Source organism: Trachemys scripta, chromosome 1 (genome assembly GCF_013100865.1).
Source record: "Trachemys scripta elegans isolate TJP31775 chromosome 1, CAS_Tse_1.0, whole genome shotgun sequence".
NCBI lineage: Eukaryota > Metazoa > Chordata > Testudines > Emydidae > Trachemys > Trachemys scripta.
Genome location: NC_048298.1, coordinates 70,819,673 through 70,832,672, shown reverse-complemented (window position 1 = coordinate 70,832,672; position 13,000 = coordinate 70,819,673). Strand labels below are relative to the sequence as shown.

General features: G+C 44.1%; 1 protein-coding gene across 1 annotated transcript in view; it reads right to left on the bottom strand.

Moving 5' to 3' along the window:
- OTOGL (otogelin like) overlaps positions 1-13,000 on the bottom strand; it is a 138,004-nt gene that overhangs the window by 30,590 nt on the left and 94,414 nt on the right. The window contains exons 39-42 of the mRNA XM_034763701.1: positions 11,498-11,521; positions 11,282-11,374; positions 10,046-10,235; positions 2,482-2,696 (exon numbers count right to left, since the gene is read on the bottom strand). Of these exons, the coding sequence (XP_034619592.1) occupies positions 2,482-2,696; positions 10,046-10,235; positions 11,282-11,374; positions 11,498-11,521 (522 nt within the window). The remainder of the gene's footprint in view (positions 1-2,481; positions 2,697-10,045; positions 10,236-11,281; positions 11,375-11,497; positions 11,522-13,000) is intronic.

Below are 13,000 nucleotides of genomic sequence, written 5' to 3'. Positions count from 1 at the left end.
CTGCGGCATACCACCAGAACCTTTAAATTGTGTCTCCCCTTCTTCCCCATCAGCAGTTACCAGTCACCTCCACAAGGAGCAGGTAGAGAGCAGCACTTTAGAGTGCTCTACAATTTACATCCTTCTGGTGCACGCACCATGTAGGCAAGCCCTTGGGAGTGAGCAAGATTGTACAATCATATTTCCTTCCTCATAAACTTATTTTCTCATTCCTCTTCCCCTGCAAACCATGCCTACCTCTAGTGGCAGCTGATGTACTGAACTATGTCATTACTAGAAGTATTGAAAATAAACACTGTCTGTAAGGATATCACAAGGGTAGGAGTGACTAGGCTAATGTCTATGTGACTCAGATACTTCTGTAAGTCTGAACTGGATGCTATTACATTTAATAGAACCATTAGGCCTTCACTCCAAGCAACATGCTTCTTGATCATGCACTAAACACAACCCTTTCTGATATAGGCGTGCGCACGGGGTGTGCCAGGTGTGCCTAGGCACACCCTAATGCCCTGCGCTCTGGCTGGGAAGGCTGTTCCACTCCCCTCCCCTCCTCAGCTGTTTGCGGGGCAGGCTCAGATCAACTGCTCCCTGCTCCAGCAGGGGCTGAGTGAGTCTCAAAAAAAAAAAAAAGCCTTAGGGTTAGGTGTGGGCGGGAGTGTGGGGCTATCAGCAGCAGCACAGCCAGCCCCTGCTTAGCACCTCTTGGGCTGGTGGCCATGACATCCACATGTATGGCTGCTCCCTGCCAGCCAGGCTTGACTCCGGCCACAGCAGGAAGCAGGTGACCCACGGGAGCCCAGCTAGGCTAGGGCTGGGTGCAATGGGAGGAGAAGTTCCAAATACCGGCAGGAGCCACGCGGAGGTGGGGGAAGAGAAGCCCTGGACGGGGCTGGAGCCATGTGGGGGGGAGGGAGTGGGGTTGGAGGAGAAGCCCGGACCCAGACAGGAGCTGCACTGGAGGGGGAGGAGAAGCCTGGACCCCAGCAGGAGCTGCACGGGGGGGAAGGGGGAGAGGAGCCACCCTGGGGCAGGGAGGAGAAGCCCTGGACCCTGACAGAAGATGTGGGGTTGAAGTCCCTGTCTCGGGAGCCCCAGCCACCCTAGTGGCAAAAGTTGCAGGGCTGAAGCCCTGCCCCCACTCTGTGTGGAGCTGGCCTGAGCCCCTCTCTCTCCCATCCCCCCCTGTGGAGCTGGGGCTGTGCGCTTCCGCAGGGAGGATAGGAGCCTCATCTCATGCTAAGAGGTCCAGGGCCACGGGGGTTGGATAAGGGATGAGGGCAGTCAGGGGACAGGGAGCAAGGTGGGTTGGATAGGGGGTGGGATCCCGGGGGTGGTGGTTAGGGGCACGGGGTCTCTGGAGAGGGCAGTCAGGGAGCAGGGGGGGTTGGATGGGGCATGGGAGTCCCGGGATCTGTCAGGGGGCGGGGGGGTGGATAGGGGTCAGGGCAGTCAGGGGACAGGGAGCAAGGAGGGTCCGGGGGGGGCAGTTACGGTGGGGGGGGTCTCTGGAGGGGGTGGTCAGGGGACAAGGAGCTGGGGGGGGTTGGATGAGTTGGGAGTTCTGGGGGGGGCTGTCGGGAGGCAGGGGTGTGGAGAGGGGTTGGGGGAGGCAGGGAGTGTTGTATGGGTCGGGAGTTCTGGGGGTCCTGTCAGGGGCGGGGAGTGGTTGGATAGCCGTGGGTGTGGATAAGGGTTGGGTCAGTCAGAGTACAAGGAGCAGGGAGGGTTGGGAGTACTGAGGGGAGCAGTCAGGGGGCGGGAAGTAGGAGGGAGTGCATGGGGGGCAGGATGGGGGCGGGGTTCCCTGGGTGCACACCCTAATGAAATGGGATGCACACGCCTATGCTTTCTGAACAATACTTCAGTGTTAGGCTGATGCTGTGGAATCTCTACCTTTTAGATGTTCTTTTCAAGTATGGCATGGTACTTCCAGGAGTGACATGGTGGTCCACACATTCACAGCTTGTCTTCACTGTATTGTTAGCTCAAACTAGTACACTCAAGTTACTCTATTCGAGCCAGACTAGTTCCAGAGAGAATAATCATGCTGAAGCTACACAGGCAGCTGATGAGGAGTTGTAACTCGAGCTGCTATATTCCCACTGCATTACTAGCTTCAGCAGCACTTGAGCTTCAACTCATCCTCATCTACCTTGCCCTCCAGGCTGGGTAGCTAGAGCTTAAAGCACCACCAATTAGCTCAAGCTAGATATGTGTGTGGATGGACAGGAGTTGGATTAGGGGCAAAACCTGAGGTACAGCTCAAGCTAACAATGCAGTGAAGACAAGTCATCAAAGATTTGCAGGTAAGGAGACCATCTGGGTTAGCCATGAGCAACATGGAGGAGGAATTAATTCAGTCAGTCCCTTCACTAAACACTGGAAGCAAGTGAAATGTAAAAAGAAGCATTATACATTATATTTTTATTATAAATTTAATTAATTTAGACTTGGAACTGCCTATTTCTTTGTACTTACTTTTTTGTGACATGGGACAAAAACTCTTCTGTTTAACAGCTCCATACAGTAAGTACAGTTATCTTCAGTACAATTTCTTACTGGCCTCCTGGTTGTTACATCAACTGATTTCTCAATTTCCCAACTTTTAATAAATGCTTCAATTTCTTCCATATTTGTAATTATAGTCCTATTTTGCATCTTGAGGTCATCAACTGGGTCTCCATTACACACACCTTAAAACAGTGCATCATATTTAGTGAATAAATATAGTACATTTGTTCTTCAATTAAAGAAAAGTGCAAATGCTAAAGTAATGGTAACATTGGATCAAATCGTTTGTAAACAATTTTGTTTGCAACAGCCTACTGCATTTGCAAAAGTTAGAATTTCCTAAATATGGTTTTAATTTTTATTGGGCACACTGTCACATCAACAATATTTTAGCTAGACAGACAGATCTTACAGTTCAATTAAAAACTTTCTCAGATGTGGATTAATTGAAAATAACTGGTACTAAAATATGTCAGAGGCAGAATGGCAAACTCTCTCAGATTGTGCCAGATTCTAACACCCTTACTCACTAATTCCACAAGTTCAATTACACTGCTCTACAGCCAAAATGCTTCTGAAATAAATGTAGTCAAACTTTACTAATTCTGGGTCACTGAGAACAAAAATGATGCTTAAAATTGTTGATTGGCTCTAGTTTTCAAGATATGCTACTGGGTCAGTATATACGACCCTTGACTTGGGAATGGCGGAGGATAAGTGAGTTATAAAGGGAAGGGATCTCAATTTAAACCAGAAATGACTAAAATACATCTTTGACTGGATCTATGAATAAATCTATGACTGGGTTTGGACAGTACTTGCTTTTTAGGCAAAACAATGAATGATGCAATCTGAAGCTGGTATTGCGTCATGCATGATATGAATTGCACCATGTTATTCCTAGAAGTCATGGATGATGCAATTATAACGAAGCTTACATCACTCTGCTGAACAAATTGCCCTCTATCAGCTCTAGAAATCATACAGTGTCGTGCTCTCTTATTTGTCAGTGTTTGATTTTGCAAAGGGACACATTTCTGTTTAGCCAAAGTGAGCAGAGATGCCTCGTACTTGTGTGAACAGTGCAGATAACTTCTGCTATGTTTGTGGTGAAGTGACTTTTGCATCACAAAAGCGCAGTATAAGCACTATGGTTAAGAAAGCCTATCACCTTTATTTTGGCTGCAAAATTGGAGACCAGGACAAGAGGTGGGCCTCACACATATGCTGCAATACTTGTGCAACAAATCTTCACTAGTGGTTGAACAGGAAAAGGAAATCTATGCCTTTTGCAGTGCCAATGATTTGGAGAGAGCCAACAGATCATACCAGCAATTGTTACTTCTGCATGGTGCCTCCAGTTGGGAAAGGTGTGTCAAAGAAGAAAAAGTGGACTGTGCATTATCCAAACATTCCAACAGCTATACGCCCAGTACCCCACGGAGAAGGACTGCCGGTTCCTGATGCACCAGAATCATTCTCACTTGAGTCAGATGAGGAAGAGGATGAAACTTCTGGTCCTGAACCATCAATGTCACAGGACCCACATTTTCTCCCATCCTCCTCCTCTGAACCACACCTCATAACACAAGGTGAACTGAATGACCTTGTCAGGGATTTGGAACTACCCAAGAGTAAGGCAGAGCTGTTGGGCTCCAGACTACAGCAGTGGAATCTCCTGGCAGGTGATGTTAGGGTTTCCATGTTCCGTGACCGTCAAAAGGATCTTGTCCCATTCTTCTTCATGGAAGGTGATCTTGTAGCCTGCAACAACGTCGATGGTGTGATGGCAGCCCTCAACATTGTTCACGATCCAGATGAGTGGAGACTGTTCATTGATTCATCGAAGACGAGTCTTAAAGCTGTTTTACTGCATAATGGCAATGTTTTGCCATCAATTCCAGTTGGTCATGCAGTCCATATGAAGGAAACCTATGACAACATGAAACAACTTTTGAGGCATAAACTATGACCAACATCAGTGGCAGCTTTGTGGCAATTTGAAGGTTGTTGCTCTCTTGCTTGGTCTGCAGACTGGATACACAAAGTACTGCTGTTTTCTCTGCGAATGGGATAGTCGTGCAAGAGATTCCCACTACATCAAGAAAGATTGGCCACTCCGACAGTCATTGGAGCCTGGGAGGAAAAGTGTTCAGCATCCACCACTTGTTGAATCAAGGAAGATTTTGTTACCACCCTTACACATCAAGCTGGGTCTGATGAAGAACTTTGTCAAGGCCATTGACAAAACACAAGCAGCTTTCAAGTACCTCCGTGGAAAATTTCCAAGGTTAAGTGAAGCTAAGATAAAGGAAGGTGTCTTTGTTGGTCCTCAGATTCGTGAACTTCTTCGAGATGATGCATTTGACCATGCACTGCGTGGCAAGGAAAAGACGGCATGGAAAGCCTTCCAGTTAGTGGCAATACATTTTCTTGGAAACAACAAGGCAGACAACTACAGGTTGTTGATGGAAAACCTCCTCAAGGCATACAAAAGCCTTGGTTGCAACATGTCACATTTTTTGCACTTTCATCTAGATTTTTTTCCACCGAACTGCGGAGCAGTGAGCGACAAGCACGGCGAGCAATTTCACCAGGACATTGCAACAATGGAGAAACGCTATCAGGGCAAATGGAGCCCGTCAATGCTTGCAGACTATTGCTGGACAGTGACAAGAGATGCTCCATTTAATGAATACAAGAGACAAGCCAAGAAGCGTCAAGTAGACACTGAATAGGACTAAACTATGTACATAATGGTTTTTTGCCTTTTGTTGCATAATAAATTTTATTTATATAACCCTTTTACCGATTTTTAAAGTGTTACATGAATAGGACAGGTGAAATATTATCATGTAAAGCAACCATAAACACATGAAAAGACCTAGGTTTACAATTTATGATTAAAACTCTACTATCTACACAATATACATAGACATAAAATGTAAAAATTTAAATATCTCAGAAACAGTAGCCAATCAGTTGTTTTAATTGTCATATTTGAATTCAGCACATCAAAATACATAATAAATAGCACATTTTATCTCTGAAGCAGACGACTTCTCAAAAATTGTAGACCAGTGTTATTAATTTAAATAAGAGTGCTTATGCAAATAACAGCTCACTGTGACAGACTGCAATATCCTGGACAAACCTTCTTGAATTAAGTTTAACATCTTTGGAATTCATTGTATTAAAAATGCAAATATGTACTATTGTGAGATTGCATGGAACTTTTTTTTAGCAGGAAGACAGGATTAATGCAATCTCTGGGAGATATGAGGAACTTCAAAGCACACTTTGGGAAATGCATATAAAGTGGATTTCCTAGGAAATACTTGGGGAGTGAGGGGAATACAAATACCCACTTCAGATCCATGCTTTTGAAGCTACGCCCTGGAGAGAGGAACCAATTGTTGCTAATTACCTGCTCCTGGCAATCCCAGATCAAAGATCCTTAAACTGTATAAAGGGTGAACTAAACATATCATGAGTGTGGTAGTTCTGAGCTGAGACTCTTATGAACTTGTCACCACAAGAGACCTCTTTGGGAAGGTTTGAAGACTCACTTGCCAGAACCCATATGGAAGACGGGGGTTGGGAGGGACAGAATCTCTGATAAGTTTATTAGCAGGTGTATAGGTTCTTTTATTGTTTTAATATGTTTTTCTGTAGTGCTTTTACACTAAGAATAAACTAGGCTTGCATAGGAAGTGCTGTGTGGTAACTTAGAACTGTGGATAGGTACATTGTTAAACCTCTGAATAGAAAGTAAGCAGGCTTGCTTAAGCAGTGTCTCTTGCTGGGAATAATGCAGGGTACTGTCCAGCCTGCAGATACCCCGGTCAGAAGGGAGACAGATGGGAGTCTCCACCCAAGAGAGGCAATGGCCAGGTACTCCAGAAGCCTGAGAAGGGAGCTCTTGCTCTACCACTAAAGGGAAACACAGGTGTCCTGAACTGTGGCACTCACCATGGGCAGGAAAGAGCTCATAATCTGGCACAGTATTTGGATTTATCTCAACATTTCTAAACGCTATAGTTATCAAAAGTAATTTTAAAAAAATTGAATAAATTGCCTTCTTTACCACAAATACTTGTGTTACTTGATTTCTCAGTGCAGAAAGATGCATCTAACATTTTAAAAATTAATGTTCCCTATTCTCTTATGAATTTGGTATTGTACGGAAAGATAACAGATGCAATTTCCATACTCAAAGACAGGTATTTAGAAATCACTGAAATATCTTCCTATAAATATATATTATACAAAGTCAACAATAAAATGGTAGAATTTGAATCTTTATGGATGGAGTTTGATTTAGCAAATAAGTAGCAGAGTTCTCTACAGCCAAGGTGACACTGAATATTTTTGATTGGGAAATGGGCAGCTGGGGTTCCTATGTCTTTTTATTATTATCTATTTTTTTGTTTGTTTCCTTTTCTTCCCAGGCCATAAGCACTTTTTAATTTCCTCTTGAGTTATTATGGACTTTTAATTTGTGTTTACGTGTTTTTAAAGTCCTGGTAGGCATGATTTGTGTCTTGAGATCTTCCTGATGTGTCTGGATGTAAAACAAATTTGTCATTATGGTGCAATTACAGTAGCTGTCTGATTTCATTGTCAAACTCTACAAATTTTGCTTCATACAATTTAAACACCAAAGTCTCATTTAAAATGTGATTTAACAGGGATGTATGTTGATGATAAACAAAGTCCAAATTACCCACTATGTAGATTATTTCCGCACCATAAACTTCACAAGTTTGGATTTATAGGTGATATACATGGGAGTTTTGCCATTGACTGCAGTGAAACCAGACTTCACATGTTCTTTCCTTCAGGTAATAGGGTTCCCTATAACTCTCTTCTTGACCCTGACTACTCAGCACCTCCACGTCAACCCCCATGGCAGTAAGGTTTGTGATATGGTGTCTCCTACTGTCATTGCCTACCTATGCGGACAAAGGTCACATCATGAAGGGGCAACCCACACTAATCAATGCTGAAATTAATTGATGCTTGGAAGAATCATAGTGTGTGGTGTGGCAGATTACTGGGCCATCTGTCTTTAACCCTCTCCCTCCCAAGTCATGAATCCATATCATCATGCAGCTCCTAGGGGAGGTTTTCATGGGATTGGAAGAAAGGTAAAGCATGCACCAAAGCCAGCACTTCCCATCTCCCCTGGATTTACAGCTTTTTGCTCTTCTCAGCCCATGGGTGAGCTTTTGGCTTTAAGTACTTGATTTGCTTAGACATGGGGTGGCAGGTATGTATACTTTTTGGTGGTGCCCAGAATGGGTCCAAGTCCCCCCCGCTCCCACACGCACACACACCTGCCTAAGGGTCTGGGAGGGAGTTTGGGTGCAGGATGGGGTTCGGGCTCTGGGAGGGAGTTTGGGTGCGGGAGAGGTGAGGGGTCAGGCTCTGGGAGACAGTTTGGGTGCGGGAGAGGTGAGGGGTCAGATTCTGGGAGGGAATTTGGGTACGGGGTATGGGCTGCGGCAGAGGGTTGGGGTGCAGGAGGGGGGCGGGCTCTGGGAAGGAGTTTGGGTGCAGGAAAAGGTGCGGGGGGTGGGATCGGGGAGGGAGTTTGGGTGCGGACTCTGGTCTGGGACATGGGGTTGGGGTGCGGCACTTATCTTGGGCAGCTCCCAAAGCGACCTGCGCACCCCTCTGGCAGCGGCTCCTAGGTAGGAGGCCGGGGGGGGGGTGTCTCTGCGTGCCGCTGCCTGCAGGCACCACCCATGCAGCTCCCATTGGCCGCAGTTCCCGGTCAATGGGAGCTGCGGAGTCGGCACTCGGGGCAGGGCAGTGCTCGAGACACGCCCCCGTCCTCCAAGGCTGCAGGGACATGCCGGCCGCTTTTGGGAGTGGCACGGAGCGAGGGCAGGCAGGAAGCCACCTTAGCCCCGCTGCGCTGCTGGTGATGGCAGGGTGGGTGGGAATCCCCGGACCCCTTTACATTGCCTGGGGGTGGCAGGCGGGGCTGGGAGACGCTCTGGGGGAGGCGCATGGGGGCCCTGAATATTCCTGGAGCCTGGGCAGCACGGGCCCATATAACTGGCCGCCACTGGCTTAGGCTATATATTTTATCTGGTGGAATTAACATTGGCCTGTTATTTTGAAATTAATTCTTTTAAAAAGAATAAAATAATTTGAAGTTTAACTCATGAATTTTATTTGTATAGAGCAGTAATTGTTAAATTACATTGTGACTGATATTAAAATACCTCTTTACACTTAGGATTATAATGTTATCTTGTCAGTTTGAATTTGACTACAAAGACCTAAAGGGAAGAGGAAAGCTTTTAAAACTGATCTGTGATGCCAAATCGAAAAATAAGAATTGAAAAAAAAAAGAAAAGAAAAGAAAGAAAAGCTATATTATTCAAAACTGTTCCTGTGATTTTCTGCACTAGCAACTGTTAATTATTAGTTCTTCAAAGATTGAGGAACAGAGTATCCTCACTCTTAGAACACTTTTGCTCTAACCACAGGATCCCAGTTTTAATAAGTATTTCTCCAGCAGCTGTTGAATATTGATGTGGAAGCACATAAACATATTACACTCTGCAGAAGTTATATCCAAATTAAATGTGTTATACGGTCGAGTTGCTGTATCAAGTCAATAATAATTTTATAGGTCACATTAGTTATGAATCTTTATTTTTTGTTCTCTTCCCTATTAAATCTGTTGATGTGCCTTTTATGTCGAAGAACATGGTAAGACATCAATTTAGGGATGCACTCAGTACCTCATGAGGCATCAACACCATGCCACAGATAGTTTTACCATGGTTATTTTTTCCCCCTTGCATTGCTCTTTTTTCCTATGGCTTTTCTTTCTGAGGACTGAAAACCAAAAAGCCCTGTCCATAAGCAGAAACAGTTGTGGATTAAGGAACCGTAGCAGGCCTGGATCTGGCTCCTGTATCTACAAAGGAAACAGCTCCTTAGCCAAACCCACAGATTTGGTAATTGCTCCCATCATCCCAGGGCTAGGCCATTCCTTCCTTTACAGTGGATGGGGGAGAAAGCCTTTCAGAAATTAGTATCCCTTTGCAAAGCCCACTGAATGCACTGCCTCCACCTCAACTCATTCCTTGGTGGTTTCTTCTGAGCACAAAATTTGGCTCCTTTTGCTCAGTGGATTTCATTAATATTTTTACATGCAGCCAGTGCTTTTGATGGGTGCACTTCAAATAGAGATGAATATATAAAATGTAGTGATAATTATTTACCCTGATATTATTTAAACAGGTGCTTTGAAACACAAGTAACATTCATTGGTAGATTATGGATCCAATCCTGGGAGCCCAGATCAGGTAGAATTTTCATTACAATTAATGAGAGTTTCATATCTGAAGGACTATAAGACAACAGATAATGGCTGATAAATCTTGATTGACAGCGGCATTAAGAAGTGGGGTATTTTACAACTTTTAAGTGAGAGAAGACTAAAAAAAAAAAACTTTAGTGAAAAAAATATAATACAAACAAAGATTAATAGAGAAGATAATCTTACCACAAAGTCCTTCTGTCTTGGTAGATGTGTTAGAATGTAAGCCATATTGTATATCTATAATGCCTGTAACATGAGCCCACTTAATGCTAATGCCAGCAGGTGTGTTAATGACGTACATGGCACCAGTATCCTGAATACATAGTCCATGTTTTGAGAAAGGTAATGGTTGAATTACAGAATCCACTACTACCTAAATAAACCAAATATATTTTTTAATGAACAGCAGAATTCCAGAAACACATTTAATGAAATAGCAAATAGCATTTGTATTTTATTGTTTTAGATTGTTTCCATCATATTTATCAGCGGTAGTCAGGGTGTGCAAATCATGGCATTTCTAATCAACCTCCGACCATCTCCTATAATCGCAAAGAAAGTAGGCAATGAGAGAAAATGATGAAGGACGAATCTTTTGTAATTGTGAAAACAGGAAATCTTGCTTGTTCCCATACCCAACTGCCCAAATAAGAAACTCATCCTGCTTTCTTCATTTTTTCTCTCTTTCTATCTATTATTGACTGGCAGGGAGATAATGGATTGAACGTAGAACTGGAGATCAGAAAATCAACAAGTCTAGGAACAGTTCTTATTCTGGTTCCATTTTGAACATCTATTATGAATGTGTTTTGCAGAGTTTCCACCAACATGATCAAATCCCTGGTGCTTCTTCAAAAGTCTGTGAAACTGGGCCAAATGTTGGTTTTGTAAACCAACCAAAAACTAATAAATTTTTCTTGGTTTGGGGTTTTATCACAAAAGATTCCCACCTCAGCTTTGCTTAGGGTTTTAGTTCAATATCCATCTGAAAGATAGTAATTCCATCATCACAGTGTCCCCTAAAACCATGCTGAGGAACTATGCTACCTAGAGAATGACAAACACCAGTTCCAGCAATAAAGAGGAGAGGCAGCTGACCTCAGTGCTATAGGAGATCAAGAATGAAAGAAGAGCGGGAAGAAATTGGTAGATTTAATGTTTATGGTTTTTTTTCTAAATCATTCATGAAAGAGGGATAACTGGAAGGCCAACAGCATATTTTATACAAAAAAATTATAAAATAATGCTGTTGTTCCTCTTGTAGTACAACAAGGAGAGGATAGAGCTATACCACAGGAGTAACCCTGTTCCTACACTTTATAAACTGTAAAGACTGGTTTACTGCATGCTAGAACAGAGTAGCACTGTGTAAATTACCCTTTAAATACACATATGCTGAATATTAACAATTATTCTCACCTTTCTTGCCAAGCGGTTGATGAGTACTTTATTTGTAGGTGTTGTTACATTTAATTTCTTAAAACAGAGCCCTGAAGTGCCTCCAGGTGAAACCTTGTAAGAAAAATGCCAAAATAAGAGTTTGGGGGATGGGTGAATATTACAGATAGTATTTATTTTAGCGTGTACAAGAAGTAAATAACAAGTGGTATACTTAAAAATTAACAAAATACTCACTAGTTTTCTTATTGAATTTGCACTCTGAAAAACATTTAAAAAGTAGATTAGAAATGCAGGGATATTAGTAACGTTCCTCCTGTTTTGCTATGACAAATTATTAGTCATTTTCAACACTGAGGGTCCATCTCCTGCTATCTTAATGCTAGCTAAACTTTCACTAAACATGGGAACATATACTTCCCTGTTAGTCCCAAAGCAGACCTGGCTGGGGGTATTGCCCAGCCAGTGAGTGGGTCTCAGCCGTTTGCAGGGCCTAGGGCAGAAGACAAGAGGATGTTCATCCCGGCCTGTCCCGGCTCAACCTGCCTGGGTGTCAGACTGTTCCCTCAATCTGTCAGCAGGGCCCAGCAGCCTCTGCAGCCCCAGGCTAGGGGCTACTCCATCAGCCCCTGCCCCAGCTGCACACGGTTCGGAGGTGGCAGTGGTAGGGCCTGGGACAAGGGAGGTGCAAGAGGCCTGTCACGAATTTCTAAGGGAATAGGAATGGGGTGGCACACTGAAGTTTTTCCTTGGCAGCACATTGTCTTGAGCAGCCTCTGCTTTAACCACCTCACTGGTCACAGGTCCCCTGGAGTGAGAGGGTTTCTAGGTGCCAAACCAAGCTGGGCCTATCACATTGGGAAACAGGGTCCTGACACCAAGAGAGCCAGACTGGACCATGTGTTTCTACCCAGAGCGAGGTGTGGGAAGCCAGGCTTGTCACGTGAGGGCTGCACTTGAGAGGCACCTAAAGGGGTCTAAGGTACAGTTCACACAGTAATTAGGACCTCTTATCAAATTACAGTAATCACCTAAAACACTGCTGTAGTAATATCATAAAATTTAGTGTTTTCGGTCCCAATCCTACAAAATATTTGCTAATGTAGCCCATGTGGACTTTGCCCATTTGCCCATGTGCACTCCCAATGAAATCAGCCATACAGGCACAGGGTTCCACAAGGGCTATCCCAATGCAGGACTGGGGCCCTGGACCATTACTACAGTGTACTGTAGGCATTAATTGTCTAAGGATAAGGATTGCAAGATTTGGCCTCAATTTATTTATGAGAAAAATGTGACCTTGAATATTTTTTCTTGTGAAACTCACTTTAATATAATCAAATATTTTGTGACTTTCCCTCTCACACAAACCACCCACACAATGATCTTAATTCACCTGTGAGTTTTACCAAGTTTCACCAGCCTTGCAGAAAGTCAATTCTGAGAGCGGTAGCGTTGGTGCAAGTCCCCCCAACACCCGCACCCAGCCAGTGCAGTTCCAGAAGTGTGAGGGGAGGTGGAGGCTTTAAGCATATCACTCGGGCATCCACTGCCCCAGGAGGACTATTGTGGAGATCCTGCTGCAACTTGAAGCTAGCATCACAAGCAAAATCCCTGGAGGAAGCCAGTGATATGGGCATCTCTTGCCTTCCTCTCAAGGGACTGAATTCCCCTGGGGTGCAACTGTTACAGGCTAGTGGAAGGGGATATACAATTTGCACTTCTCTTCACCACCTCAGT